This window comes from Acomys minous (genome assembly GCF_964271855.1).
Source record: "Acomys minous genome assembly, chromosome: 7".
In the NCBI taxonomy this organism is placed as follows: Eukaryota; Metazoa; Chordata; class Mammalia; order Rodentia; family Muridae; genus Acomys; species Acomys minous.
This window is the reverse complement of record NC_140488.1, coordinates 23,768,321-23,794,093: the sequence shown is the minus strand read 5'-3', so window position 1 is coordinate 23,794,093 and position 25,773 is coordinate 23,768,321. Positions and strand designations below refer to the sequence as shown.

Genomic DNA, 25,773 nt, shown 5'->3' with positions numbered 1-25,773 from the left:
CTCAGACCAGAGAAAAACTCAGGGCAGCCATATTCCTTGGTGCATTTTTGTCTCTGGGTGCCGTTTTTTCAGACAGGAAGGGCGGGGGACAAATGCGCACAGCTCATCTCTGGAGCTCTACTGCCATCAAGCGGATGGACTTTCAAAAGATACAGCGCCATGGAGCTTCCTTCCCATGATTCTTAGCAATGGCGGAAGGTGGACAGTACAGACAACTAGGAACAACTGCTGGTGCCCAGTTGGGCTTCCTAGAGTTCTCCTCAGTCCCCAACAGAAAAGCAGACTGCAGTGCTTTCTCATGAGAACCTGGAGAGGGCTCCTGCCCTAGGACACCAGCTGGTACAGTAACACTGCAAGCTGAGCACGGGGAAACCCCGCCCCTCTGCTTCCTGTTCCTGGACCTCAGGACAGCTCTGAGCTTGCTACAGTCTCTCAGTCAACAGGGTCTACATCAATACACTGAGAGGCACCCTCATTCCAATCTCCCTAGAGGGCAGAAAAGAAACGAAAAGGAAAGGATTAGGAGACCAAGGTTCTCAATTTAAATCCCTTGACTCTCATGTGTTTCAAAATGGCAAGAAGCGGCACTGAGAGAGCAGCAGGAAGGTCTGTTCCAGCCCAGTTAGGAAAGAAAACGGGGGAGGAGTCCAAACATGGAAACTTAATAACCCAGCAGAGCACAGCTTTCCTCAACCTTCTTTCTCCAACATGGAGGAAGAGCCCTGTGTTCAGGTAAATATGGAAGAGGTTCCACATGATGGCAGTGCTGCTCTAAGGAAGAGACAATGCTCAGCCTGCAGCTGCCTGCCCCCGCCTTTCTGATGAGAAAAAAACCCAGTGCAGTTGGAGAGGCCAGTCCTGCTGGCAGCCTTGCCTCCCTCCTTCACAGTGAGGGAGAGAGACCCACTGCTCCAGTCTCCTTCCATTTTCACTGTAGAGCAAAGCCCCTGCAGTGGGTCCTGTCCTGGGTGGGAACTCCAAACACAAACACCCTGAGTTCCAATAAAGCAAGGAGGGAAGCAGCATCTGAGGCACCCACCTCCTCATGCATGTCCTTGATGAAGTCAGCATCCAGTCAGGGAGGGAATCCTGCATCCCTTCCCTTCTGCACCCAGCAGCCTTCAACCTCCAATGCTTCCTCATGGTACTTGACCGCCTTGAGGCCCCAAGATGCTGCTCTACAAAGAGAAAGGAGGGAGGCACCTCAGTGACTGCAGTAGAGCAGCAAATCAGGAGACCAGAAGACCTGATCCCATCATATTCACTTGTTCCTTGGGTTGAGGCCTGGTCCTTTTGGGTAGCATAACTATAGCCATTTTTGTTCCAAGCCTACCAGCCACATCATCTGTTGCTAATACAGGGAAAACATCTCTGCACAAGGTCAGGGTGACCAAAATGTTTGTGTTCAGCATACTCTATGGCCTTGCTATTTCTACAAATTCCCCAACAGTAAGTGCAGCTGCCCCTAACTATACTTGGATCCATTCTAATTAAAGGTGAGTGAGCTAATTGGCTTTCTCTTCCATTACACAAGCACAAACAGAAAGAGGGGGGGAAAGAATCATAAAACAAAGCTAGAAACAAAAACATTGGAGCAGAAGAGCAGTAAGTTGTAAAAAATTTCCAAAAAAAAAGTGAGATGTGACTAATGAAAATAGCTACAAAAACAGCACTGAGTTTCTTTTGAGGTGGCAATTGCCTGTTAGGTATGAGGCCTACCCTTACATGTGGTTTATATAAGCACTGAGAAGCCACTGCAGAACCCAAACACCCCTTGGCCAGTAGCTGTCAGCTGAAGCTAGTTCCTAGGCTAGGGATGGAGGTGTGTGCCCACTTTCCACTGTCTGCATGGGGTTCAAGTCTAGCTTCAGCCTGTGGGTCCCTACATATGTGGCACCCAGTCTCTGTGACTTCCAGTATGTGTCAGTCTTGCTGTGTCTGGGAGACACTGCCTTCTTGGCCACACCCACTGCCTCTGGATCTTACAATCTTGTTTCTTCCTCTTCCTCATACGTCCATGGGCCCTAAGGGGAGGCATATGAAGAGGACATTGCAATTCAGATTGAACATTCAAAGTCTATAGCTCTCTGCACATTGTCCAGTGGTGAGTCTATATGTTATAGCTGGCATCTATAGCCACAGGTAGATTCGAAAGCATTTTCCAATGTCTTTGATTGACTGGGGATGGGGGAGGGGGAGGGCTATGTACCTCTGTGTGTGTGCGCGTGTGTTTGTGTGTGTGTGTGTGTCTGTGCAGGTGCCCTCAGGCAGTCCCCCTCCGGGGGGTATTTAGAAAAGAATTTGTCTTTGGTATCAGCATCCAACAGCTTCTTGTAAGTAAGGCTTGCTGTGATGCACAGTTCTCCCAATATTTGAACTTAGAGAGCTCCTAGTTGCATAACCCTGCACATGCAATAGGCTCCCACCCACAATAACAGATTTCCACCCCAAGGGCTGGGGCATGTCACCAGAGCATTGTACCCCACAGCTATAGTCATTGCCCTGCCACTAAACCTCATATTAATATAACCTCTTTATTAAATATAGAATTACAAGAAATAAATAGTACCAATAATTTAAAAACACTACCCAGGAGGACAGAGTGTAAACAAAATAAATATGAGTACCCTGCAAAAAAGACAGAAGAATCCTAAAACCTCCGCTAAATTCAGGCCTAACTTGGTTAAATGTGGCCAAGAAGACTGAAAAATAAAACACCACTGACACTACTCCAAGATGGGCAAAACACAGGACAGCCATCTTCCTTGGTGCCTTTTGTCTCTGGGTGGCGTTTTTTCAGACAGGAAGGGCGGGAGACAAATGCGCACAAACTCATCTATGGAGCTCTACTGCCATCAAGCGGATGGACTTTCAAAAGACACAGCGCCATTGAGCTTCCTTCCCATGATTCTCAGCAATGGCCGAAGGTGGAGAGGACAGACACTGAAGATAATTACTGGTGCCTACTTGGGCTTCCTTGGCTTCTCTGTTCAGAAACAGAAAGAAGAATTGTAGAGCTTTCTCCTGAGACACTTAAGAGGGCCGAGCCTTCTTGTCCTAGGACATCCGGTAATATAGGAATACTGCCTTCTGCGTGAAGTGAAGCCCCGCCCCTCAGACAGCTCTGAGCTTGCTATAGTCTCTCAGTCAACAGGGTCTACATCAATACACTGAGAGGCGCCCTCATTTCAGTCTACCTAGAGGGTAGAAAGGAAACGAAACAAAACGAAAAGGAAAGGATTACGAGACCACGGTTCTCAATTTGAATCCTTTGACTCTCATGTGTTTCAAAATGGCGAGAAGCAGCACTGAGAGAGCAGCAGGAAGGTCTGTTCCTGACCAGTTAGGAAAGAAATCGGGGGAGGAGTCCAAACATGGAAACTTAATAACCCAGCAGAGCACAGCCTTCCTCAAACCTTGTCTTCCTCCAGCATGGAGGAAGAGCCCTGTGTTCAGGTAAATATGGAAGAGGTTCCACATGATGGCAGTGCTGCTCTAAGGAAGAAACAATGCTCAGCCTGCAGCTGCCTGCCCCCGCCTTTCTGATGAGAAAAAAACCCAGTGCAGTTGGAGAGGCCAGTCCTGCTGGCAGCCTTGCCTCCCTCTTTCACAGTGAGGGAGAGAGACCCACTGCTCCAGTCTCCTTCCATTTTCACTGTAGAGCAAAGCCACTGCAGTGGGTCCTGTCCTGGGTGGGAACTCCAAACACAAACACCCTGAGTTCCAATAAAGCAAGGAGGGAAGCAGCATCTGAGGCACCCACCTCCTCATGCATGTCCTTGATGAAGTCAGCATCCAGTCAGGGAGGGAATCCTGCATCCCTTCCCTTCTGCACCAGCAGCATTCAACCTCCAATGCTTCCCCATGGTATCTGACTGCCTTGAGGCCTCAGGATGCTGCTCTACAAAGAGAAAGGATGGAGGCACCTCAGTGACTGCAGTAGAGCAAATCAGGAGACCAAAAGACCTGCTCTCAGCCATATTCACTTGTTCCTTGGGTACCACACATGAGGTCTTGATGGATGTTATAGGCCTTCTGTATGTAGTGGTTGGTTAACTACCATCCTCTAAGTAGATTAGAAGCAGTAATCAATTCTGAATGGTAATAATCCAAGAGTGACAAATGTATTGAATTGACTACACATTCTACTCTGTTACTGTTCTATTGCTGTGAAGAGCCACAGGGGTGGCATGTCATTGGGGGCTTGCTAACAGTTCCCAATGCTAAATCTATGTCCACCATGACAGGAAACCTGGCATCAGGGAGGCAGGCATGTTGCTGGAACACACTAGCTGAGAGTAAGGATTGTAGCAATTACTTTCACTGAATGCCCTCAAACTTACACTTCTGTTTCTTGTTGAACTGATGATTTTAAATATGTTTGTGCATGGATTCAGAGAAAAAAATGTAAGTCATTTTTAAAAGAGCCAATACGGATATTAAGGGAACATATTAATATAAGCAATTTCAAGACATCCGTTAATTGATCTGCTACCTCGTAACTCTAATGCCGTGGCTGTTATGAGTCATAATGTAAGTGTCCAATATGCAGGATATCTAAAATGTGACCCACAGGTTGAGAACCGCAACTGTAAGGACAATGCGGGAAGCAGGAATGGTGCTGTCTGTGTTGAGACTGTCTCCTTCTGGTGGTAATACTGTTCTACATACTTAGGAAAGCATCATTTGAGAGGCTTTCTGCCCTTATTGTATGAAAAAAAAAAAACAAGAAAAAAAACACATCAAGAAATATGGCTGCAAGCAACAATACTAAAGTGCTAAAAGTGCTATGCTCTTGGTCTTGTGTACTTTGTAAAACCAAACTGTGGCCTCAACCTTTGTTAGTATTTTCAGTTAAATCACCTCCCTCATGTAGTAAGTGACCGTGTTTCCTTTCTATCACCCAACATTTCATATCACATTGAATTCTCTGATTGGCCAGGCCAGGCAGACCTTGTCTGAAATGAAGAGCTACCAACTAAGAAGATACCTGGCTGCTGTCTGCGCAGGTCACCCTGTAGCTTGCTTCCAGTTTTTCTCCTGTCTGTTGAATGGTTGGCAAGACCTAAGAAGGGGCAGAGACAGCTCACATCAGACACTGGTTTGTGACCTGTGGTTCCTACAGAGAGTGTCAATTCCCACTAGGAGAGAGAGAGAGAGAGACCTTGTTTATCCTTCAGGCCTCTACTTAAAATGGAATGACTACACTTTCCTTTGCTATGATGTATACTCTATCCTTTTTAATTGAAAATAATTTTTATACACTATATTCTGATCATGCTTTCCCGTCCTCATCTCTTCCCAGATCCCAGCCAGTAACCTGCAGGCCTTCTTTCTCTTTCTCTTTAGAAAGCAAATAGGAGCTGAGCTGTAGGGTGACGCAGGCCTTTAATCCCAGCACCAGGACACAGAGCAGGCAGATCTTTGTGAGTTCTGGGTCAGTCAGTACTAGAGAGATCCTATCTTTAAATAAAAAGTCAAATGCACACAAAGAAACCAGAATTTTACAAAAAATAAGAAAATGCACAAGTATTACACACAGATACACACACACACACAGGCAAAAACAAAATCCATAAAAACACAAACTCAGATAATTCCTGATTGTTTCATGGGTCTTGCTGCTGTAGGTAGTTCACTGCATATATGTGTAATAATATAAATCTATATGTATAAAGAAAAATAATAAAAAAATAACAAAAGAAAAATAAATAAAATAAATCACCAGAAGGCAGTAAAACACACACACAGACACACACACACACACGGACACACAAAATCAGAAACTATAACATACAAATGACCAGTAAGATAAAGGAAAAAAAAAAGATATCTCCAAAAGAAAGGTCTACCCATAAGTGTGATTTATATATCCAATAAAGAGTCCATTAGAGAAACCTAAAATTTCCTCTGCAAGTGGCTGTCAGTTGACAATAGCTCCTTGGTAAGGAATGGGAGTTCATCTCCACATGCCAGTCTCAGTGCTGTGACCATGTCTAGCTTCAACCTGTGTAGACCCCATGCATGCTGCCAGTCTGTGAGTTCTACTGTGAGTTAGTTCTGTTTTTTTCTGAAAGACACTGTAACCCAAGCATTGTACCCCTCAGGTACAGTGAGCACATGTGGTAACTTCGTGTTACTTTATTTCTAAATACTATAGCACATTCTATTGTATAAAAATTACAAGAAAAAGAGGTACCAATTTTTTTTTAAATAAAACTAGGTACCCGGCCAATATGAAAACAAATAGCAAATACCTTCTATATCAGAAGGAAAAGAATCCCATGACCTCCACTAAAATTTAGGCCTCAGTTTGGCTTCATCTGAAAAACGAGACAAAAAATAAAAATAGCATTAAAACTATTCCAAGATGGGCAAAACTCAGGGCAGCCCCTTTTCTTGTCTTTTTGTTTTGGGTGGTGTATTTTTCCAGAAAGGTGCGACAAGAGACAAGCATGCACAAACTCCTTTCTTGAGATCTAATGCCATCAGGAGGATGGAGTTTCAAAACTCATAGCGCTGTGGAGCTTCTTTCCCAAGATTCTTAGAAACGGCAGAAGATGGCGACCACAGACTAGAACAGCCGTGGGTCCCTAGTTGGGTTTCCTTGACTTCTCAGGCCCCAAAGAAATGCAGAATGTAGTCATTTCTCATCAGAATCAGGAAAGTGAGGCACAATACTGCCCAAGTACACAAATTCTTAGATTAATACTGCAAGCTGAGCGCCGTGAAACCCCGCCCCTCTGCTTCCCGTTCCTGGACCTCTGGACAGGACAGCTATGTACTTTTACAGTCTCTCGGTCAACAGGGTCTACATTAATATGCTAAAACTTGTCATGATTCTAGTTTGCCTACAGAGAAAAATATAGGAGGAGGCCAACTTTGGGCCATTAAAAAAAAAAATCCCCCTTCTTCAAGATGGCGGAAAACAAGACTGAGGAAACTGTGTGTGGCGGGATACAGGAAACATTTTCCGCTGGATGGCAGTGTTGCTCCAGAGCAGAGCGGACTCTGTGCTTGCAGTTTTCTACTCCCGCCTTTCCAGCCTTAAAAAAATACTTCACTACAGATGCAGAGTCCAGGAACTGCTTGGGCTTGCCCTCTTTGTTCATTTGGAAGCATGTTCGTTTCTACTTTTATGTAATGGAGCTGGACCTGTGCTGGAACTCTAGCACCCACAGAAAGATTAGTAAATAAATAATCGGATTTAAAATACATCATAACAAGGCAAGCAAGAAGGAAAATGAGATCTGAGGCACCTACTTTCCTCATTCATCTTCTCTTTTTTAGAAGTCACTGTGCAGTTAATGATCAAATCTTGCATTTCTCACTGTCCCCACCCAGCAGCAGTCAACCTCCACTGTTTTTCTCGTGTCTGACTGTCTTCTGCTCTTGAGCAGCAAATCTCAAATCTCCAGCTGTAGGTAGGAAAAGAAAATGCTGCCAGCTCAGTGCCTGAAGCAAAGCAAACCTTGGCATCAGGACCTGGTTGCTACCTAGATTCACACTGCAAGTTCCCTGGGTATTAGGCTCCACTCCGTAGGTGATCTTGACAACAGGCCTCCGGTGTCCAGTGGGAGGCTAACTTTAGTGGCACTGTAAGGCAGGACCAGATAGCTGTCAAGATGGAGTGCTTTACAAATCCCTACTTGGAGAAACACGTGTATTAACATGACTGTGATTTCCAAATGGATAGGACACTGATTTTCTCTCAGGGTTTTATTTCACACTGGAGCATGGGCATAGGCAGTTTCCTGTATTAGTGGCCTAACTGTTTCCCATAGCTTAACTGCATCCATGTAATACTGTTTTTACAATTTATTATTGGACTTTCGATCTTACACTTTGACTTGACAACAAAAACATGGAACTGAGAGGAACTTGGGCTACATTATGCATTCCAGAGTAGCTTGGGCCAGATTGTGAAATGCTGCATCTCAGCCAGACTTAAAACCCTGCCACCTCATGCTACAAGGACCAGGCAACAGGCATCACCAACAAGAGCCTGCATTTTCTTTCTGTGGTTTCTACTTGTCACATCCCAATGAGAAGGAACCAAAGCACCACCCAGCAACTTCCTGTGTCTGTTTGTCCTGGCCCCTGCAGGCCTTCTGTTGGCCCTTCACTCTTCATTTTCAGCTCCCAGGTAGTACTGGTGTCCAGATTTCTCTTCCTGCCTCAGGGGAAAGGCACCAGGCCCCAAAAATGCAACCCCAGCATATGTTACCGGGAATTCTTTCCCCATTGCTAAGACTCATGGGAATAAGCCTAATGGTGCTGTATGTATCGTAACTACGCCCACACAATGGCAGTAGTGCTCCACATACCGCCACAAGGGCCATCCCTGACTGGATTTTTCCCACCCTCCAAGCCTAAAAAAGAAAAATAATAACAACCACCTCTACCTAGAGACCAAGGCCCAGGGACTTGAATGTCTAGCTTTTTTCTTTCCCAAGAAAGGGTGTCTCTATGTAGCCTTGGCTATCCTAGACTTACTTTGTAGACCAGGCTAGCCTCTTACAGCCTGCCTCTGACTCCCAAGTGCTGGGATTATAGGCAGGCACCACCCTGCCTGGCGAATATCTAGCATAAGTAATTTTCCACTGAATCTTGTCCATTCAGACCTGTTTTATTTCCCTTGGAGTGAGTTGTGCCTAAGGGGTAAATGTGGTGGATGAACGCAGAGAAAGGAGGAAGTTGTGAACCCTGGACATCTTCTTTAGGATAGGAGTAACAACTGCCATGTGTTCCTTTGTGATGTTATTGGACACAAGTTTAGCCAAACTACTTACTCCTGGTAGCTAGCTGGGCATGGCGGCATATACCTGGAAGTTCTAGAACTCCCAGGGGTCAGAGACAGGCATCTCACAGAAAGTTCCAGGCCAGCCTGGTCTATATAGTTCAATGCAACCAGGGCCTCATAGGAGATCTTGTCTCAAATAAAAAAGAACATTCTTCCCCCCAAACTCCATTTCTATCCAAATCTTACTGCACCGAAAGTAATTAAGCCCTTCATGAAATCAGAGCCCTCCTGATCCAATCACCGCCTCTATGCCTCGTCTCCACACACATACTTTGGGTGATTGTTTCCAACACGAGAATTCTGGGATACAAGTAATTAAGCCACAGCCTGGTTAAACAAACAAAGCATCTCCCAGGCCTGATTGGTTGCTCACCATCAGTAAGAATCCCAAGAAGGAAGTGCAGTGCAAATTTGCAAGCCAGCCAGGACTCAGATCAAAAGCACCTCGTGGAATCTCCCTTTGTTGCTAAAGGAACTTTTAGAGTGTATTTTGAACTTTTGCTTTTATACTTTAGACCACAGTTTTAATAAGCAAGATTGACAACTTTCACGTAAACTCATTTTCCTCATTTTTGTTAAATACAAACCTATCTAATCCAAACCATATTGTACCTAGGCCATCAAATTTTAATATAGATTTAGTTATTGTGTAGGATAAAAAATAGAGATACATATGCATATATGTACATATAAAATGAAGTGTACATAGATAAGCAAAAAGGCTGTTACTTGCTCTTGTACTTTATTTACAACCAGCATCAACATATCATTTTTGGAGTACTATGAAAGCTCATTCCTTTTTGTTTGGTTGGTTTTTGGTTTTTTGGGGGTTTTGGGGGGGGGGATGTTAAGACAAGGTTTCTCAGTGTAACAGCGCTGACTGTCCTAGACTTGCTTTGTAGACCAGGCTGGCCTCGAACTCACAGGGATCCACCTTCCTCAGCCTCCCTGAGTGCTGGGATTAAAGGCGTGCGCCACCACGCCCAGCTGAAAGCATTCTTCTTAAACTTAGTAATGAGAGATCATATAAGGTACTCTACCAAAGATTTAGTTGGCAGTCCCACACATGCACCGGCCTCCCATAAAAAGCACAGTCAAGTGGTGGAACTTAATTCATGGCACGGGAAAAATACTGAATTCTCATGGGAGGAAATGAGATAGAACTCAGTGTAATCTCTAATGGAAAGCGACAAGTACACAGGACAGCAGTCTAGAATATGACTGACATGTGGGATAGCTGTCATGCTTCTCTTAGGGCTCAGGCCAAACATTTTAATGCATTCCAATCCAAAACTAGAAAGAACTTCCGGCTTCGCTAAGAGAGTAGCCAGGCTAGTGACCATTTGGGTTGGCTATGAGGGAACAGACTCCTAATCTCAGGAAGAGCCTAAATAGGCAGGAACCCTAGGCTTGGAAGCTGGAGACTAGCCTGGGCCACAAAGTTAAGACCTTGACTGAGATAGCAGGGAAAAGAAAAAGGAAGACGGGGTATCCATGGTGGAAAAGATTTTTAATTCCACCTACTCCTGAGGCTAAGGATTTTACATTGGAGTAGCCTGGTCAACATAGGAAATTCCTGGCCAGCCTAAGCAACACTTGGAGGCTATGCTTAGAAAGAAAATGCCCTGCCTGTGTGGCGCTGTGGTAGAGTACTTACTTGTCCACCTTGCCTGAGGTCCCAAGTTCAATCTTCAATACAAATAAAATTTTATCTATAATTACATTTTATATATTATATAACTGCATATGTAAATATTTAATATACACATGCATATATATGATTTTACAGGTCTAAGGTTATAGGAAGTGAGCTTGCCTCGTGTGCTCATGGCTCTGGGTTCAATACACAGAACCTTAAAAATGTATCTAAAAGGAAACTTGACTGTGCATTGGTTGGTTGTAAGCAATTTCTTTTTTTTTTGACTTTGTCCACTACACTCACAGCACTAAAGAGGCAATGGCCACTGTACTGAACAAGTACCAGTAAGGGAAAGAAGTCACACTTTAGTGAACAAAACCCAATGAAAATATTCCTAGGGAGGAGAAAAGTTCCAAAGAAATAAAGTGGCTTTATTCCTTAACTTGGCTTGAGAAGGAAAGCAAAAGTAAAATGGCTGCTCTACTAACAGGATCCACAGGTTTTCACAAAATGGAGGGCAGCCTTTTTTTTTTTTTTTTTTTTTTTTTTTTTTTGGTCTTAGCGGTGGTTTGCTTTTTTTTGGATGAAGAAGGGCGGGAGGAAAGGCTGCAAAGATGGCGGTTCTAGCGCTACATGGAGCTCTACTGCCATCAAGCGGCCAGACTTTCGAAGAATGCAGCACAAGTACCAGCTTCTTTCCCGTGAATCTTAGCAGTATGCAAATTGGAAAAGCAATACAAAGCGAACTGGAAAAGGCCTAGGCTCTGAGCTTAGCATACTTCCTTAGGCGTGAACATTTCCAGGGACTAAGTATGATCTGAACCTAAGAACTATTTTTATGTAGAACTTGGAGCATGAGAGGCCTTGTGGTCACAGACCTGCAGCTTCCAGGACATAGAGACCCAGGAAGTCATGGAGGCAGACATTCAGTTCTCAGACCTGTGAACCTTTGAGAGACAAAGGCAGGTACATGTTGGAGATTCTCTACATCCTGTCTCTTGGTCCAAGAATGGTCTTTCATGCAGTAATACTGGGCTTTGATGTCCTTGTGATTTTTGTCAGCATCATGCACTGGACTGTTTCAAAACATCTGGCATGTATTTGATATGTGAATTTCCTAAGCCAGCCAAAGGTGGAGTGCTCTTCAAGAAAAAAAAAAAGTCTGATCCCGAGCAGTACCATAGAAAGCCTTACCTTCCTATGGCACTCACACTTTGTAGGTAGACTTCAGAACGAATCTGGGAAGAGTGGAGATCCTGCCCCTTGATTTCCTGTGTCAGAGTCTTCTGACCACTGCTGGTCCTCAGGGAGAATGTGTCATTGTCAAGATCCATCTTCAGAAAGAGGGCAACCCCCCAAAAGCAGGAATAGTTGTTGGAACTGTTGTGTTCATAGGAAAGGCATAGTTACGATTCTATTCTTTCTTGAGACAGAGACTCACTGTGCAGACCCAAACAGCCTGGAACTTGCTATGTGGAACAAGCCACCCTTGAACTCACCCAAATCTGCCAGACTCAGCTTCCCAATGGCTGAGATTAAATAATATTGTTATTAGGGAGGTGCACCGCCACACCAGGGGCCATGTCTTGTTTTTTTGTTGTTGTTGTTTGGTTTTTTTTTTTAAGAAGCTAACTCCGCAAGATGGCAGTAGAGTTCCAGATATGCGTACAAATGCCCTACTCCGCCCCCGCCCTTCCGATCTCAAAAAAATAAAATAAAGTAAAATGCTAATCACAGGCAAAGGCAGCAGGAAACGTGGCGGCTGCTCTATATTTGCCTTGCTGGGACAAGCTTACACAGTAAACTTCTAATTTCTGTCTGAAACCAAACTGAGTACTATTACTATTGTCACCACCATTCTCAGCAAGATTGATTTCTCAGGATTATGCACTACCCTGCTTTGCTTTGTTTCATACCTTTGGCAACCCAAATGAACTACCGCCCTGCTAAACTTTAAGTTTTATCTCTGTCCTTGGTGAGATTTCTCTTATGTATGTGCCTTCAATTACTAGAAATTATAAAGTCGTCATGATACTCATTAAAGAGATTATGCCCTTTAAAACTCAGATTTGAGACCCCTATTTTTATCATTCACTTTAGGGGTGTGTGTGTGTGCACATGCACTTTTCTGTTTCCTGGATCATTTAATAATGATCATTTTACAAGTTTTACCCTATGTGTGTTCATGGGTGATATTCATTTCTTTCTTTTTCTTTTTTTCTTTTTTTTTCCCTTTGGTTATTTTACCACCTCTGTCTTGTGGATTGAACCCAAGCACCTTGAGTGTCCTAGGCAAGCATTCTACCACCAAGCTTACATCCTTGCCTATTATCACAAATAAATAAAGGGGTTTTTTGCCAGGTGGTGGTGGCTAATGCCTTAATGCCTTTAATCCCAGCACTCGGGGAGACAGAGGCAGGTGGAGACCAGGCCAGCCTGGTCTACAAAGTGAATCCAGGACAACCAGGGCTGTTTGTTACACAGAGTAACCTTGTCTCTAAAAGAAAAAAAAAAGTTTTTTTTTAAGCCAGTAATTTTATTAATGTTTTCCTTTTAATACTAGAAATTATAACTTTTTTTTTAAAGCACAGCCTAAATAGTTAATTTGAGTATATCCCTTACACAGGGAGCTGCTGGTGGTAGCTGGTATCGCTTTCAATTATGCTGTAAGGCTGCTTCAGGAAAAGCGGCTCAAGGCCTCAGGAAAAGCGGCTCAAGTCCCGCCCCACAAGTATGGTTTAGCGAACTTCCGGAAAGGCAGCTCCTGCATTCTTCGGGGCTAATAAAATGTTTTCAGGTCAACATCAGGCTTTTGCCCAGAACTCCTGGACTAATTTAGACAAAAAGGGGGCAACCAGTTTGATGTTAGGGCCAGCTGGGCTTCCTTACAGACCGCACTTGTATAAACCATAAGTAAACTCCTCTTGAGAACTCAACAGTAATTCAAATCAACATGATTTGAAAGTACATTCTCACGATGGCAGTAATGCTCCATATAGGCTAACAATTCTCACTGCAAGCTTTCCTGCCTCTGCCCTTAGCAAGCAAACAAATAAACAAACCAAAAAACAAAAACAAAACTCCTCCTCACCAAAGAAAGTTCCAGGCATGGTGGCACAGGCCTTTAACCCCAGTACTCAGGAGGCAGAGGCAGGTGGATTGCTGTGAGCTCTAGGCCAGCCTGGTCAGTACAGGATGGCCAAGGCTAACACAGAGAGACCATGTCTTGAAAAACAAAAATAAAAAATAAAAAATAAAAATTCCAGGAAGTACAACCAATAGAATCATTTAGAAAAGAAAAAAATCCAGCCAGGCGTGGTAGCACATTCCTTTAATCCCAGCACTCAGGAGGCAGAGGCAGGCAGGTCTCTGTATACAAAGAGAGTTCAAGGCCAGCCTGGTCTACAAAGCAAGTCCAGGACAGCCAAGGCTACACTGAGAAAACCTGTCTTGAAAAGCCAAAAAGAAAAAAAGAAATCCTCCTTGTCTGTTTTTTCTGAACCTAATACCAAACAGAAGCTGAAAATCATTCTCATCATGCATTAAAAAAAGGGGAAAAAAAGTAATTTTAGGTTGGGCTTCATGGTGCAGGCCCTTATAATCTCAGCACTTGGGAGGCAGAGGCAGGTAGGTCTCTGTGAGTTCTAGGCCAGCTAGATCTATCTACAATGTGAGTTCTAGTACAGGCAGGGCTACGTTGAGAAATCCTGTCTCAAGTTAATTAATAAATAATTTAATTCCTCCAACTTTGGTACATAATTACCTGTAGTCTCAGCTGATACAGGAAAATAGCCTTAAGCTAAGAATTCCAGGCCAGTCTCCGGAAAGAACAAGAAATAATGCAATGGAACAAACTTCTCCCAGCTCCGCTTTTCTTCGCTCAGCAGCACATCCCTAGTATTTTTCCATGTTATGAACTCGTTAGCTTCTGGGGAAAAATAAAGGATCCAAGGATAAGAAAAGTATAAATTAAATTTTAAAAAAAAAGATGAAGAAAGAAAACCATGGGAACTCAAGACCAGGAAGTACCTCTCTAGGTAGCACATCATATGACTTTTTTTGGGGGGGGGGGATGTTCATCCTCACATCTCCATTTTCTGAAAAGACCCAGGCCACAGACTGTGTGTGTTGAATTGTTGGCAGCTTTTTGGCCAAGACTGTAAGGAGTGCGCAGAGTTCTCATCATTATGTGCAACATGTGGCAGGATTCCTGTGTGTGTGTGTGTGTGTGTTGTATAATAGTAAAAGATTACTCAAGTATATTCTTAGGCTTTTATGAACTAATTAAAGGTTTTAGAAGGAAGGACAGAAGCTGCTCCTGTGTTAAAGATTCTACAAGGTCAATAGACTGAACTGTAAGGTTGTATAGGTTGCGCAAGGCAGAGCTGAACACTCCTGGGCTATTTTTAATATTTCTGAAAGCCGTTACCAACTGATGCCTGGCCTAACATCCTTTTGACTATCAAAACCTTAAAATGTCTTCTTAGCAGACTACTGGCTTTCTCCAGTCCAAAAGGTTATCTATTTTGAAATCTACATCAGAATTCTTCCCTTGGCTGCTTAACTCACATACCTGTGACCCCTACCAATATATTTGAAAGATCCTTTGATTTATGACTTTGTTTGGTAACTAATAAAATACCTATCATGTAAGTACTTTGACTGTGGAACATAGCATTCTCTTACTCCCTTTGAAGAGAAACCTGTGCTTCTGCAGGATGCTTTTATTTACCATTTGAAAACACTTCCTATAACTGCTTTGGGCATTTAAGCACTATCGTTTGTGTTCTAGAGAAAAGTTTTAAAACTATGTCCTCACTAGATTTTACTACATAGTGCAAGTCAAGGATTCAGATAATAACCATGTGTTAAAAAGGAATACTCCCAAGCCGGGCGTGGTGGCGCACACCTTTAATCCCAGCACTTGGGAGGCGGAGGCAAGTGGATCAATGTGAGTTCGAGGCCAGCCTGGTCTAAAAAGCGAGTCCAGGACAGCCAAGGCTACACAGAGAGACCCTGTCTCGAAAAATCAAAAAAAAAAAAAAAAAAAAAAGGAATACTCCCACAAAGCCTATTAAGACCACTGATAGATAACCTACTGGATTATTTCCTTTAGACCATTTCAATATAGAGTCCAAAATTTACTTTCAGATATGACAATAAATTTGTATTATAATAGATGTTTTTACATCTATTGCACAGAAATGTCCACTCCTTGAGCCAAGTGCGGTGACACAGCTCAGTAATCCTAGTGCTCTGCAGGCTGAGGCAAGAGGAACACCACAGAGAGCTAACACAGAGGGCCAGACTACGCTAAAGTGTCACCAGGAGAAGCTAAGCTAATGTGTGGCCTTGCCTAAAAAACGGGAAAGAAAGAAAGAAAGAAAGAAAGAAAGAAAGAAAGAAAGAAAGAAAGAAAGAAAGAAAGAAAGGGGGAGGAGTTAAGAAACCAAATAATGAACAGATTTCACTCTTTGTTTCTAAGCCGTCTGACAAAATTACACATAAAATTTTCAAGTTCTTATTTTTAGTAAGTCATTATAAGATGCTTATTTCATTTAGCGTATTTATCCATGTGCTATATATTATGAACATATGTATATAAATGCAGTTCTGCCACCTTAATGACAATCTGAGTCACACTTGAGTAAAGTTTTCTCTACAGTCTTCTGAACCAAAGATATACCCATATATACCAACTATATCCATATTAATATATTTTTCCCTAGATGGAAATCCTTTCACACTTCTTGGAAGTAGATCCTCTTCCAAACTACAAACAATGGCCCTTTTGCTGGCAATTTGTTCTCAGTTTGAGAATTACAAAACCAAAGGCGGTGGGGAGGGGGGGCAGGCACCTTAATCAAAATTAGAAGAAACAACTTCATTATTTTCCCTCTCCACATACCACACACATCCCACACATGCATGTACGCACGCATGAACACATGCTTGTTTTAACCTAAAACCCTAGTTATTTTGTACCTGAAGTGTTCAGATAGGCTTTCCCCATCACTTTTTTTTACAGTTTGAGGTTGTACAATCATGCTAACTATTCTTTGGAAGATGTACTTTTCTTCTTGAGAGAAGTTCTCACTGTGTAGTCCAGGCTGGCCTTGAACGCAAATACATCCATCCACCTGCCTCTGCCGCCTCAGTGCTGGGATTAAAGTTAGTGCTACCATCCCTAGCCCTGGAATATCTAATATTTTAAATGTTTCCCCTTAACTTCGGTGGTTTTAGAACTAAACATTTCTAAGAATTACAAAGTAGTCATGGATAAGAAGTGCACAAGTCACCAGCATAATTTTTTTGGTGGGGAGAGGTATCTCATAGTATTTCCTCTTTTAAAAAATTTTTTCTTTGGTTTTTTTTTTTTTTTTGAGATAGGGGTTTTTTTTGTGCGTAGCTTTGGCTGGCCTGGACTCACGTTGTAGGCTAGGCTGGCCTTGATCTCACAGCAATCTGTCTGCCTCTGCCTCCCTGGGGGCCTCCATAGTGGTGTGAGCCACTATGCCCAGCTGGAGCGTGCATTTTTAAACTCCATTGGCTATGAGCCACACTGCTTTCTATTACTGACCTACAGGGCAGGCAGCTGTCTACAGCCCTGCAACACTTCTGCCAGATTCCCCATGAGTTTCTTCCCATGGGTCCCACCCCATCTTTGTCTCAAGCTCCAACTTTGAGGCTGAAGGTGGTCTGCCCAGTGCCTATGCCCACTTAACGATCCCAAAGAACCAACCTTTCTTAACTGCTAGACATGCTCACACCACAGGGTACTGGGAAACAACTTCCTCTGGAAAACCTGATTAGCCCTGCCCTGTCTATTCCCACTCGTTGGCTTAAACAAACAAACAAACAAACAAACAAAACAGAAACCAAAGACAAAAGATAACTGTTAGAGGAAGGATACAGGAAAGAAAGCTGCCTTGTAGCACCCAGTTTCATTAACTCTGCTTTGTTTTCAAGAAAGCCATTTCCACTCTAGCAAGGCTTGACAAACCTGCCCTTCATCCGTTTGGCAAAGGTTTCCGAACCTACTCTTACCAAAGAACCATCCCTCAACAGTCCAAAGCTAAGAAAACAAAGAGAACTCTGGAATTTAGCTACCAAAGAAATGCAAATCTAGGCACCAAGTCAGGTGACTTGGGTCTTGGGGATCAGATTCCCAAGGAATCCTCCATTTTCTCCCCAGGATCTTTGGCCTTTTGTGTTCAGTAGAAAGCACTGTGGCTGGCAATCTAAATGGAGGATACACGAAGTGCCACAGCCCAACTCCATATTATTATATCTCTTCTGGAGTGAATTTAAAAATTCTAGTCAAAAGGGACATGAGTTTGTCTTATAGGTTCATTTGGCACTGGAGCACCGTTAATGCTTCCTATGTCTTTCTTATATGTTCATTACGGCTTACAAGAGGTTTTTTTCCTAAGTACAATGCTTGCAAAGAATTTAGAAACTCACTCTATCTTGATCAGAAATAAAAGGAATGTCATAAACTCTTGGATTAAACACTGATAATTCTTTGCAAATTTACTCCCATTTTCTTTTTGGTATACACATATAGTTGTGCATTTATGGTCAGTTGATAAACTGCAACAGATTTATAACAAAATTAGATCTACACACAAATCTCATTTTAAATTCCAAACCTGTATTTCTGATTCTGGTTAGATTAAAATATCCTGAACTATTTCAAAGGCCTGGATTTTGGATAAATAAGAGATTTCCAAAGAGTTTCTTCATTGACCCTATTCATTAAAGAATATTAGTTTCTCCCTTAATATTAAAAAAATCTATATAGCACATAAAGTAGCTATAATATTACCATTCAAGGAATTTATCAAGACCTTCCTTACCTAACCTGCTATGTGAAAACAAAACAGGGACTACACATTAAAGGCTACTCTGTCTCGAACCCACCCCCACCCCCGGAAAAAAAAAAGAAACTTAGGAATTCAGCCAGGAGGTGGTGGCAGTGGCGCACACCTTTAATCCCAGCACTCCAAGGCGGAGGCAGATGAATCTGAGTTCGAGGCCAGCCTGGTCTACAAGAGCTAGTTCCAGGACAGCCAAGGCTACACAGAGAGAGAGGGGGGGGAGGGGGAGGGGGAGGGGGAGGGAGAGAGAGAGAGAGAGAGAGAGAGAGAGAGAGAGGGAGGGAGAGGGAGAGAGAGAGGGAGAGGGAGAGGGAGAGGGAGAGGGAGAGGGAGAGATCTTTAAAAATTGTAAAACAGAATTTACCAAGCTAAGTTCACCACTGGCATACCTCTTAATATTTTCAACAAATAAATTTCAAGCACTCTCACAGGTAGCTTGTGGTATTTAGCTTATTGTTTCAGAAAAAATAATCGTGTTGTATACCCTTAATCATTTTTTCAGCGAAGGCAGAAATTAAGAAGTTGCCATATTTGCTCAAGTATAGGCTCTAGATGGTTAAGGAACAGAATATTCGGTAGCTGTTTTGATCTTAAAGGCAAGTTTCTTTTTTAAAAACAGAAGGAACAGATTTTTGCAAAATTCAGTCACACAGACGTATATTCTACGAAAACTAGACATGAGATGCATTCACACCCTTTGGACTTCAGTTATGTCTTTGATAAAAATACAAATACAATATAGATACGAACGCACAACATTGGCTGATATACTCAAATTCACTAGCACAGTAATGCCTGCTTTAATACTGGCCAGGATTGAAAGTATAAACCTTCAAACAATGTCTACTAAAAAAAAAAATGGTTGTATATAACTTCGTACTTAGGCTTGCTTTTCCTTAAACACAGTCGGATGCATGCTGGGTATGGCTTTGCAGAAAGTGCTCAGTGCTACATAAACCATTTGTTCCCCCCCCCTGCAAATCACTGTAGAGTTCTAAGTGCTTGGAATAGCCATTACTATTTGTAGTTTACGCCAGAAGCCCTTCTATCCCCAGAATCTGTACAAGTTTACCCGCTGCTGGCAAAGTAGTACAAATTTGAGACATTACAAGGTAAAAAATGAATCGTGCCTTAATCACAGAAGCAAAAAAAAAAAAAAAAAAAAAAAAGACCTTGCCACACATTCTCATAAAATTTCACTTCACACGTGCTTTTTAAAAATGGGTAAATTCCCCCTGGACTTTGGGCATTAAATCACTAGCTTTCCTCTTTTGGAGCGTTAAAGCTTTAAAAATGTTAGTAAATCTTTAGAATATTTGCTGCTTTACAAATTTCTCCCCGCTTTTTCTGTTTTCTAGAAACCACCAGGCTCAGGCTTTCAACATACCGTCAGCTGTGTTTGTAAAAGCGAGGCAAAGTCACACCACCTCTAGCAGACGAGTTTTTTTTTTTTTTTCCTTGCTTCACCTTCAGTCCTCCCGTCGTCTTTTTGGTTTCCATCTAGCTGGCGTGGTCGACTTTCTCACAGAAGTCTGACTTCTCTGGGCTCGGCAGGGGTTTTCCACTCCTCTCCAAATCTCTAAAACAAAGCGGATGTGTGCACCTGAGATTTTTCAGCAAGCACACCAAGGCCTACTCTCAGCCACCTGATATGGTCCTGAGCTCTCCGCAGAACGACTCGGCTACCTAAGAGGGACCCTACAGCTCGGAGATGGCACGTGTTAGTCTCCTTCATGCCCTGAGGGGAAAGGGAGGACAGACGGACGGCTAGAAGCCCGGGCTTGCTCGCAGAAGGCCTCTCTAGTCCCGCCTAATCTCGGGAGAGCATCAACAGCTTCCCAGGACCGCCCCTGCCTGGACTTCCCCGATAGGCCAGCTCCCTACACGTGAGCCCCTGAGGGCGGGCTTGGGAACGGAAGCCGAGAGCAATCCACGGCTAGAGTGTGGATCCAAGTCTGATGAGGAAAATTTCGGAGAATTTCCCAGAAACACCCTCAAGGTGGCGGAGTCAGGCCAAGAACTGTATCAAATGGGGCGGGAGGAAGGGGGTGAAGGGGCGGGGAGAGGGGCGAGGGGAGGGACGACACAGATGTGACCTAGAAAGTATGGCTGCCTTGTCCTGGCCCAGTTTGAGAAGACTTGGCTTGCATCATGAGTTCCCGCTTCGTTTTCATCTAAAAGCAAACAGAGGCCTACCTAGTTCAAGAATTCAGTTTCGCCGGGCGGTGGTGGCGCACATCTTTAATGCCAGGACTCGGGACAGGTGGATCGCTGTGAGTTTGAGGCTAGCCTGGTCTACAAAGTGAGTTCTAGGACAGCCAAGGCTACACAGAGAAACCCTGTCTTGAAAAACAAAACAAAACAAAAAAGGAATTCCGTTTCTACCTGACCTGTCTCCACAAATCTTTTCCCCCTTAAAGCAACATTTTCTCATGAAACCAAATTGCCTTGGAGTATAGGGATAAACTCCAGGGACCTGCCCGAATCTCCTATGGAGAAGAAAATGTTTCGAGCTAAGGGGGGGTGGGAATGGAGAACAGCCACTCCAGGTGCCTACCAGTGCCTTTTCACTAGCTGTCTTCCCACATTCCCTAGGGATTCTGCACATATTCTGGCCAGAGTATCAAATCTGTATGTTGGGGGAAGAAACTGCTATTTGTCCACAACTCCAAACAATCAGTCTAGTTGACTAGGAGCACATATAATACAGCATGCTCTGTACTTAAGGAGAAAGGATTTTGTGGTGGGCTTTTGGTTTGATTCGTTGGGTTTTTTGTTTTGTTTTGTTTTGTTTTCTTGGTTGTTTTGTTTTGGGGTTGTTTGGTTTTGTTTGTTTCTGTTTGTTTTATTTTTTGAGACAGGCTTTTCTCTGTGTGGCCTTGGCTGTCCTGGAACTCACTCTGTAGACCAGACTAGCCTCGAACTCAGAGACCCACCTGCCTCTGCCTCTTGAGTGCTGAGATTAAAGGTGTGCATCATCACCGACTAACTGAGAAAGGTTTTTTTTTAATAATTATTTTACTCATTAAAATTAGAAGACAAAGTCCACATGTACAGTGCCACTTAGAATGATATACATACTCAAATACAGGCAAATTCCAGATGTGAAAAACATCGCCTTGTAGTTTCATTACAAGAGGCACTTGTTTCTCATGGCTTTATTATGGCTGTCAATGACTTCCCTGTGTTTCTATACTTCACTGAGGAACTAGTCTTCAGTATTTTCTTATAAGTAATATGGCATGGTATTTACTAAGAACTCAGAAAATTACTATGTGCTGCTGACTGAGCGGAAACCACTGTCAGAAACAGTTCATGGTGGAAACCACTGAGAAACATTCACATGATGCTTCAACACACGCATACAAACTCAGCTTCAATGTATTGAGCATGTACTTCATCAATACACAGCCGAGCCTTTATAATAAGCTTCCTATATGTTTATGTCTAACTTGGATATATTTTTGTTTCATATTTTTACCTATTTCCAGGACAGCTGATCATTATCGTGAATGGTTTACATAAGCTACACTTTTTTTTTCATAAAATGAGACACTGACAAAATAAAATCAGATTTTGCTGTTGCTGTTGTTTGAGACAAACATCACATGGTAGCCCAGGCTAGCTTGGGACTCATTATAGCTCGGGCTGGCCTCAAGCTCAGCATTCTACCTGCCTCAGCTTCTAGAGTGGGTGTGGGGTTGTTGCACATGGGTTCGACTACACCTGGAATACACAACTTTCTTTTTATGAAAGTATCCATTTTATTTTTACTTACATGTGCATATGAGTGTGTTTCTGGGTCTGGGTAGAGGCATGTAAGTGTGAGTGTGGGATGAGGCAGAGGCACCGGATCCTTTGCAGCTGGAGTTATAGGCAGTTGTGAACTGCAATATGTAGATGCTGGGAACTGATCTCAGGTCCTTTGCAAGAGCAATATGCACTATTAATTACTGAACCATCTCTCCAGCCTCCCTCTCCCCCCCAAACGACTTCTTGACTGGCATATTGACTAAAAAGGACTAACGTCTCTGGGAACGAATGTTCAGTTTATTTCCAGCATTCACAGAGTGGTTCACAAACATCTGGAACTCCAGTTCCAGAGGACCAGATGCCCTCTTCTGACCAGAAATGCATACGGCACACATACATCCAGGCGAGCAAAACACTCAGGTGCATAACATAAAAATGTAAATATAGGTACAAAAATAGAACTTATTTCAATTGGGAATGATGGCACACACGTTTAATCTCAGAACTGCAGAGGCAAAGGCAAGTGGTGACTTTGAGGCCAGCAGGAGTGTGACGGTTTGAATAAGAATGGCCCCACCCATACACACATCTGTTTAAATCCTTGGCCCTTAGAGAGTGGCACTATTAGGAGACGTGGCCTTATTGAAGTACATGTGGCCTTGTTGGAGGAAGTGTGTCACAGTGGGGGTGAGCTTTGAAGTCTCACGCTATTCCCAGTGTGGACAAGGTCTCCTTCTACTGCCTACAGATCAAGATGTAGAACTTTCCAGCCCCTTCTCCAGCACTACGTCTGCCTGTATGATGCCATACCCTCTACCAGAGCATCACAGTACAGCACCACCTATGACTATGACTTCATCAGGGTTTTTAAAAATATATATTTTACTTCCAAAAGATCAAGTCATGCATCTAACCATGACGATAAAGGACCAAACCTCTGCAACTGTAAGCCAGCCCCAATTATGTGTTTTCTTTTATAAGAGTTTCCACAGCCATGATGTCCCTTTACAGCAATAAAAGCATAACTAAAACAAGGAGGTACCCTGTCTTGAGAAAGCAAAACCTCAAATAGCAACTAGAAATTTAATTCTTTGGATGCCACTCACAAATATGACTTGAAGACTTGGGTTTCTAATCATCACCACGCTAACATGTACAGTATAATAACATGTACAAAATACTGAATTAGAACTGTACATGTATGCCACTATTAGCCCAAGGGGCATGTCCCACGAAAGCCTTCACTTACCAGGAAACTGAGACAGAGGGGAGGACATTCTAGTGGGACTCTAGATGAGAGAATCATGGGAGAATGGCAAAGTAGAAGGATCCAGAGCATCCTAGAAGCATACAAGTAGAACATTATGATAGGCAGATTTGGGCCCAGGGGTCCCACTCAAACAAAGGCACCAGCCAAGGACAATACAGGCGGTAAACCTTAAACCCCTACCCAGATCTAGCCAATGGACAGAACACTCTCCACAGTAGAGTGGAGAGTGGGATATTACTTTCTCACATACTCTGGTGCCTCACCTTTGACCATGTCCCCTGGAGGGGGAGACCTGGTGGCACTCAGAGGAAGGATAGCAGGTTACCAAGAAGAGACTTGATACCCTATGAGCATATACAGGGGGAGGTAATCCCCCTCAGGAACAGTCATAGGTGAGGGGAATAAGGGGAAAATGGGAGGGAGGGAAGAGTGGGAGGATACAAGGGATGGGATAACTATTGAGATGTAACAAGAATAAATTAATAAAGGAAAAAATGTAGATAAAAAAAGAAATAGATTAAACCATAAAAAAGAAAAGAACTGTACATATATGCCACACAAGGTGGAGGATCTCTTCTCTCCTCCTCAAAATGATTTGTTGATGAATTTTAGAACTATTTAACTAAGGTCTCGCCATGTAGCCAAGGCTGGCATGGAAATTGATTCAGTAAGGTAGGCAAGACTGGCCTCAACCTGACACTCTCTTGCCTTAGCTTGCTCAGTGCTGGAGTTGCAGGTATATGCAACCATGCCTAAACTTCAAACCTTTTTTGTTTATTTAAGTAATTTACTCAGATTACATCTCCATTGTTGTCCCCTCACTTGTATCTTCCCCCCTCCCCCTCCCTCCTGCTTTCACCCTACTTTCCTCCCCTATGCCTGTGACAGAAGGGGACCTCCTCCCCCACCATATGATCACAGCCTATCAGGTCTCATCCTGGTAGCCTGCTTACCCCTTTCTCTGAGTGCCACCAGGCCTCCCCACCAAGGGGATGTGATCAAATATGGGGCACCAGAGTTCATGTCCAAGGCAGTCCCTGCCCTCCCCACAACCATGGAGAACGAGCTGTCCATTGGTTAGATGTGAGTAGGGCTTCAATGTTTACTGCATGCATTGTCCTTGGTTGGTGCAGCAGCTTGAGCAGACCACCCCCTCCCCCTCCCCGCCACTCCGCCCCCTCCCCCCCGCCCCGCCGCCCCCGTCCAGATCCACTTTTACACATGATCTTAACCAAAAGGCTGAGAAGTGATTAAACTTCAAACTTTTATTCTGTGCTTTCCATATATTTCTTTTTCTTAGTATAAAAATGACTTCAAACATTGTTTTTGTTGACCCTCTTCCTCCACTTGCCCCCCCAAACCCCTGTTCCTCCTTTTTGCTAGGCCCCCTTTCCCCCAACTAGACTGTCTTCCCTATTCCAGTCACACCGCTCTGTCACTCTCCTTCCCTCCCTTTATTTCCCCTCTGTAGCCGCTCCCCTACCTTAAGACCTCATTTGTATCTCATTATCCCCTATATAGTTTTGTGAATTAGATCTCCTTACAAACACACATAATATATACACATATATAGGAACTAAGATGCAAGATCCACTCCTGAGAGAAATCAAACAGCCCATATCAAACCTATGTTTTAAAAAGGAAGTATGAATGTGACCAAAGTATACTGTATTCAGGCACAAAAAGATCATAATGAAGTCCATTATTTTATACAGTTAATTGTGCTGATGAGACTAAAGAATAAAATGAAATGTTGCAAGCGTAAAATCTGTTTTTGAGACAGGGCCTCACTATTTAATCCAGACTACCTCAACCCCTGAGTGCTGGGATCTTAGGCTTATGCCACCAATACTGATCTCACAAAGGTTTTAGACGATGTTTTAGTCTATAACTTAATCTTGTCATTTCATTATTTGGAATATCACAGGAGACAGTGCTTCTATATAAGTGAAGCTTGTGCCTTGTGTGCGTCTGTGTAACAGTGAGCCAGGCATACCCTCTTCCAGAGCATCACAGTACAGCACCACCTATGTCTATGACTTCGTCAAGGATTTTAAACATATATATATATATATATATATATATATATATATATATATATATATATATATATTTTACTTCCAAAAGATCAAGTCTTGCACATTTTTCATAATGATGACTGCCCATGAAGTAGAATTGAAAAGATCACCTCTACTCTCACAAATGAATCAATCTGACTTAATGTATTGTATACAAAGCTAAATATCAAGTTTTGAATATTTGTGCATATATACATGCACACACATATGTATGTACACACAAACTAACCTACATGTATATGTAAAAAAAAAGAGCTTAAAACTTAATTGCTTCATTATTAAAATATTTGTTATGGTTAATATTGCACAATTTTGGACCAAAATGCTTGCCTAGCATGTGGGACTCCTGG

The 25,773-nt window shown here is 43.0% G+C and overlaps 1 protein-coding gene across 4 annotated transcripts in view; it reads right to left on the bottom strand.

The window, feature by feature from the left end:
- Positions 1 to 20,166, bottom strand: part of LOC311601475 (uncharacterized protein) — a 39,303-nt gene extending 19,137 nt beyond the window's left edge. For 3 of the 4 annotated variants that reach the window (XR_014780582.1, XM_084788940.1, XM_084788939.1), the window contains exons 1-2: positions 7,264 to 7,371; positions 4,991 to 5,065 (exon numbers count right to left, since the gene is read on the bottom strand). Coding sequence is in view for 2 of the 4 variants with exons in the window: in XM_084788940.1 (XP_084645066.1) it covers positions 4,991 to 5,065; positions 7,264 to 7,324 (136 nt within the window). In the remaining 2 variants the exon portion in view is untranslated. Of the gene's footprint in view, positions 1 to 3,268; positions 3,902 to 4,990; positions 5,066 to 6,257; positions 6,324 to 7,263; positions 7,419 to 11,636; positions 11,823 to 14,205; positions 14,371 to 19,709 lie in introns of those variants that run through there. The other variant, XR_014780581.1, reaches the window with a different exon arrangement.
- Positions 20,167 to 25,773: the final 5,607 nt, after the last annotated feature.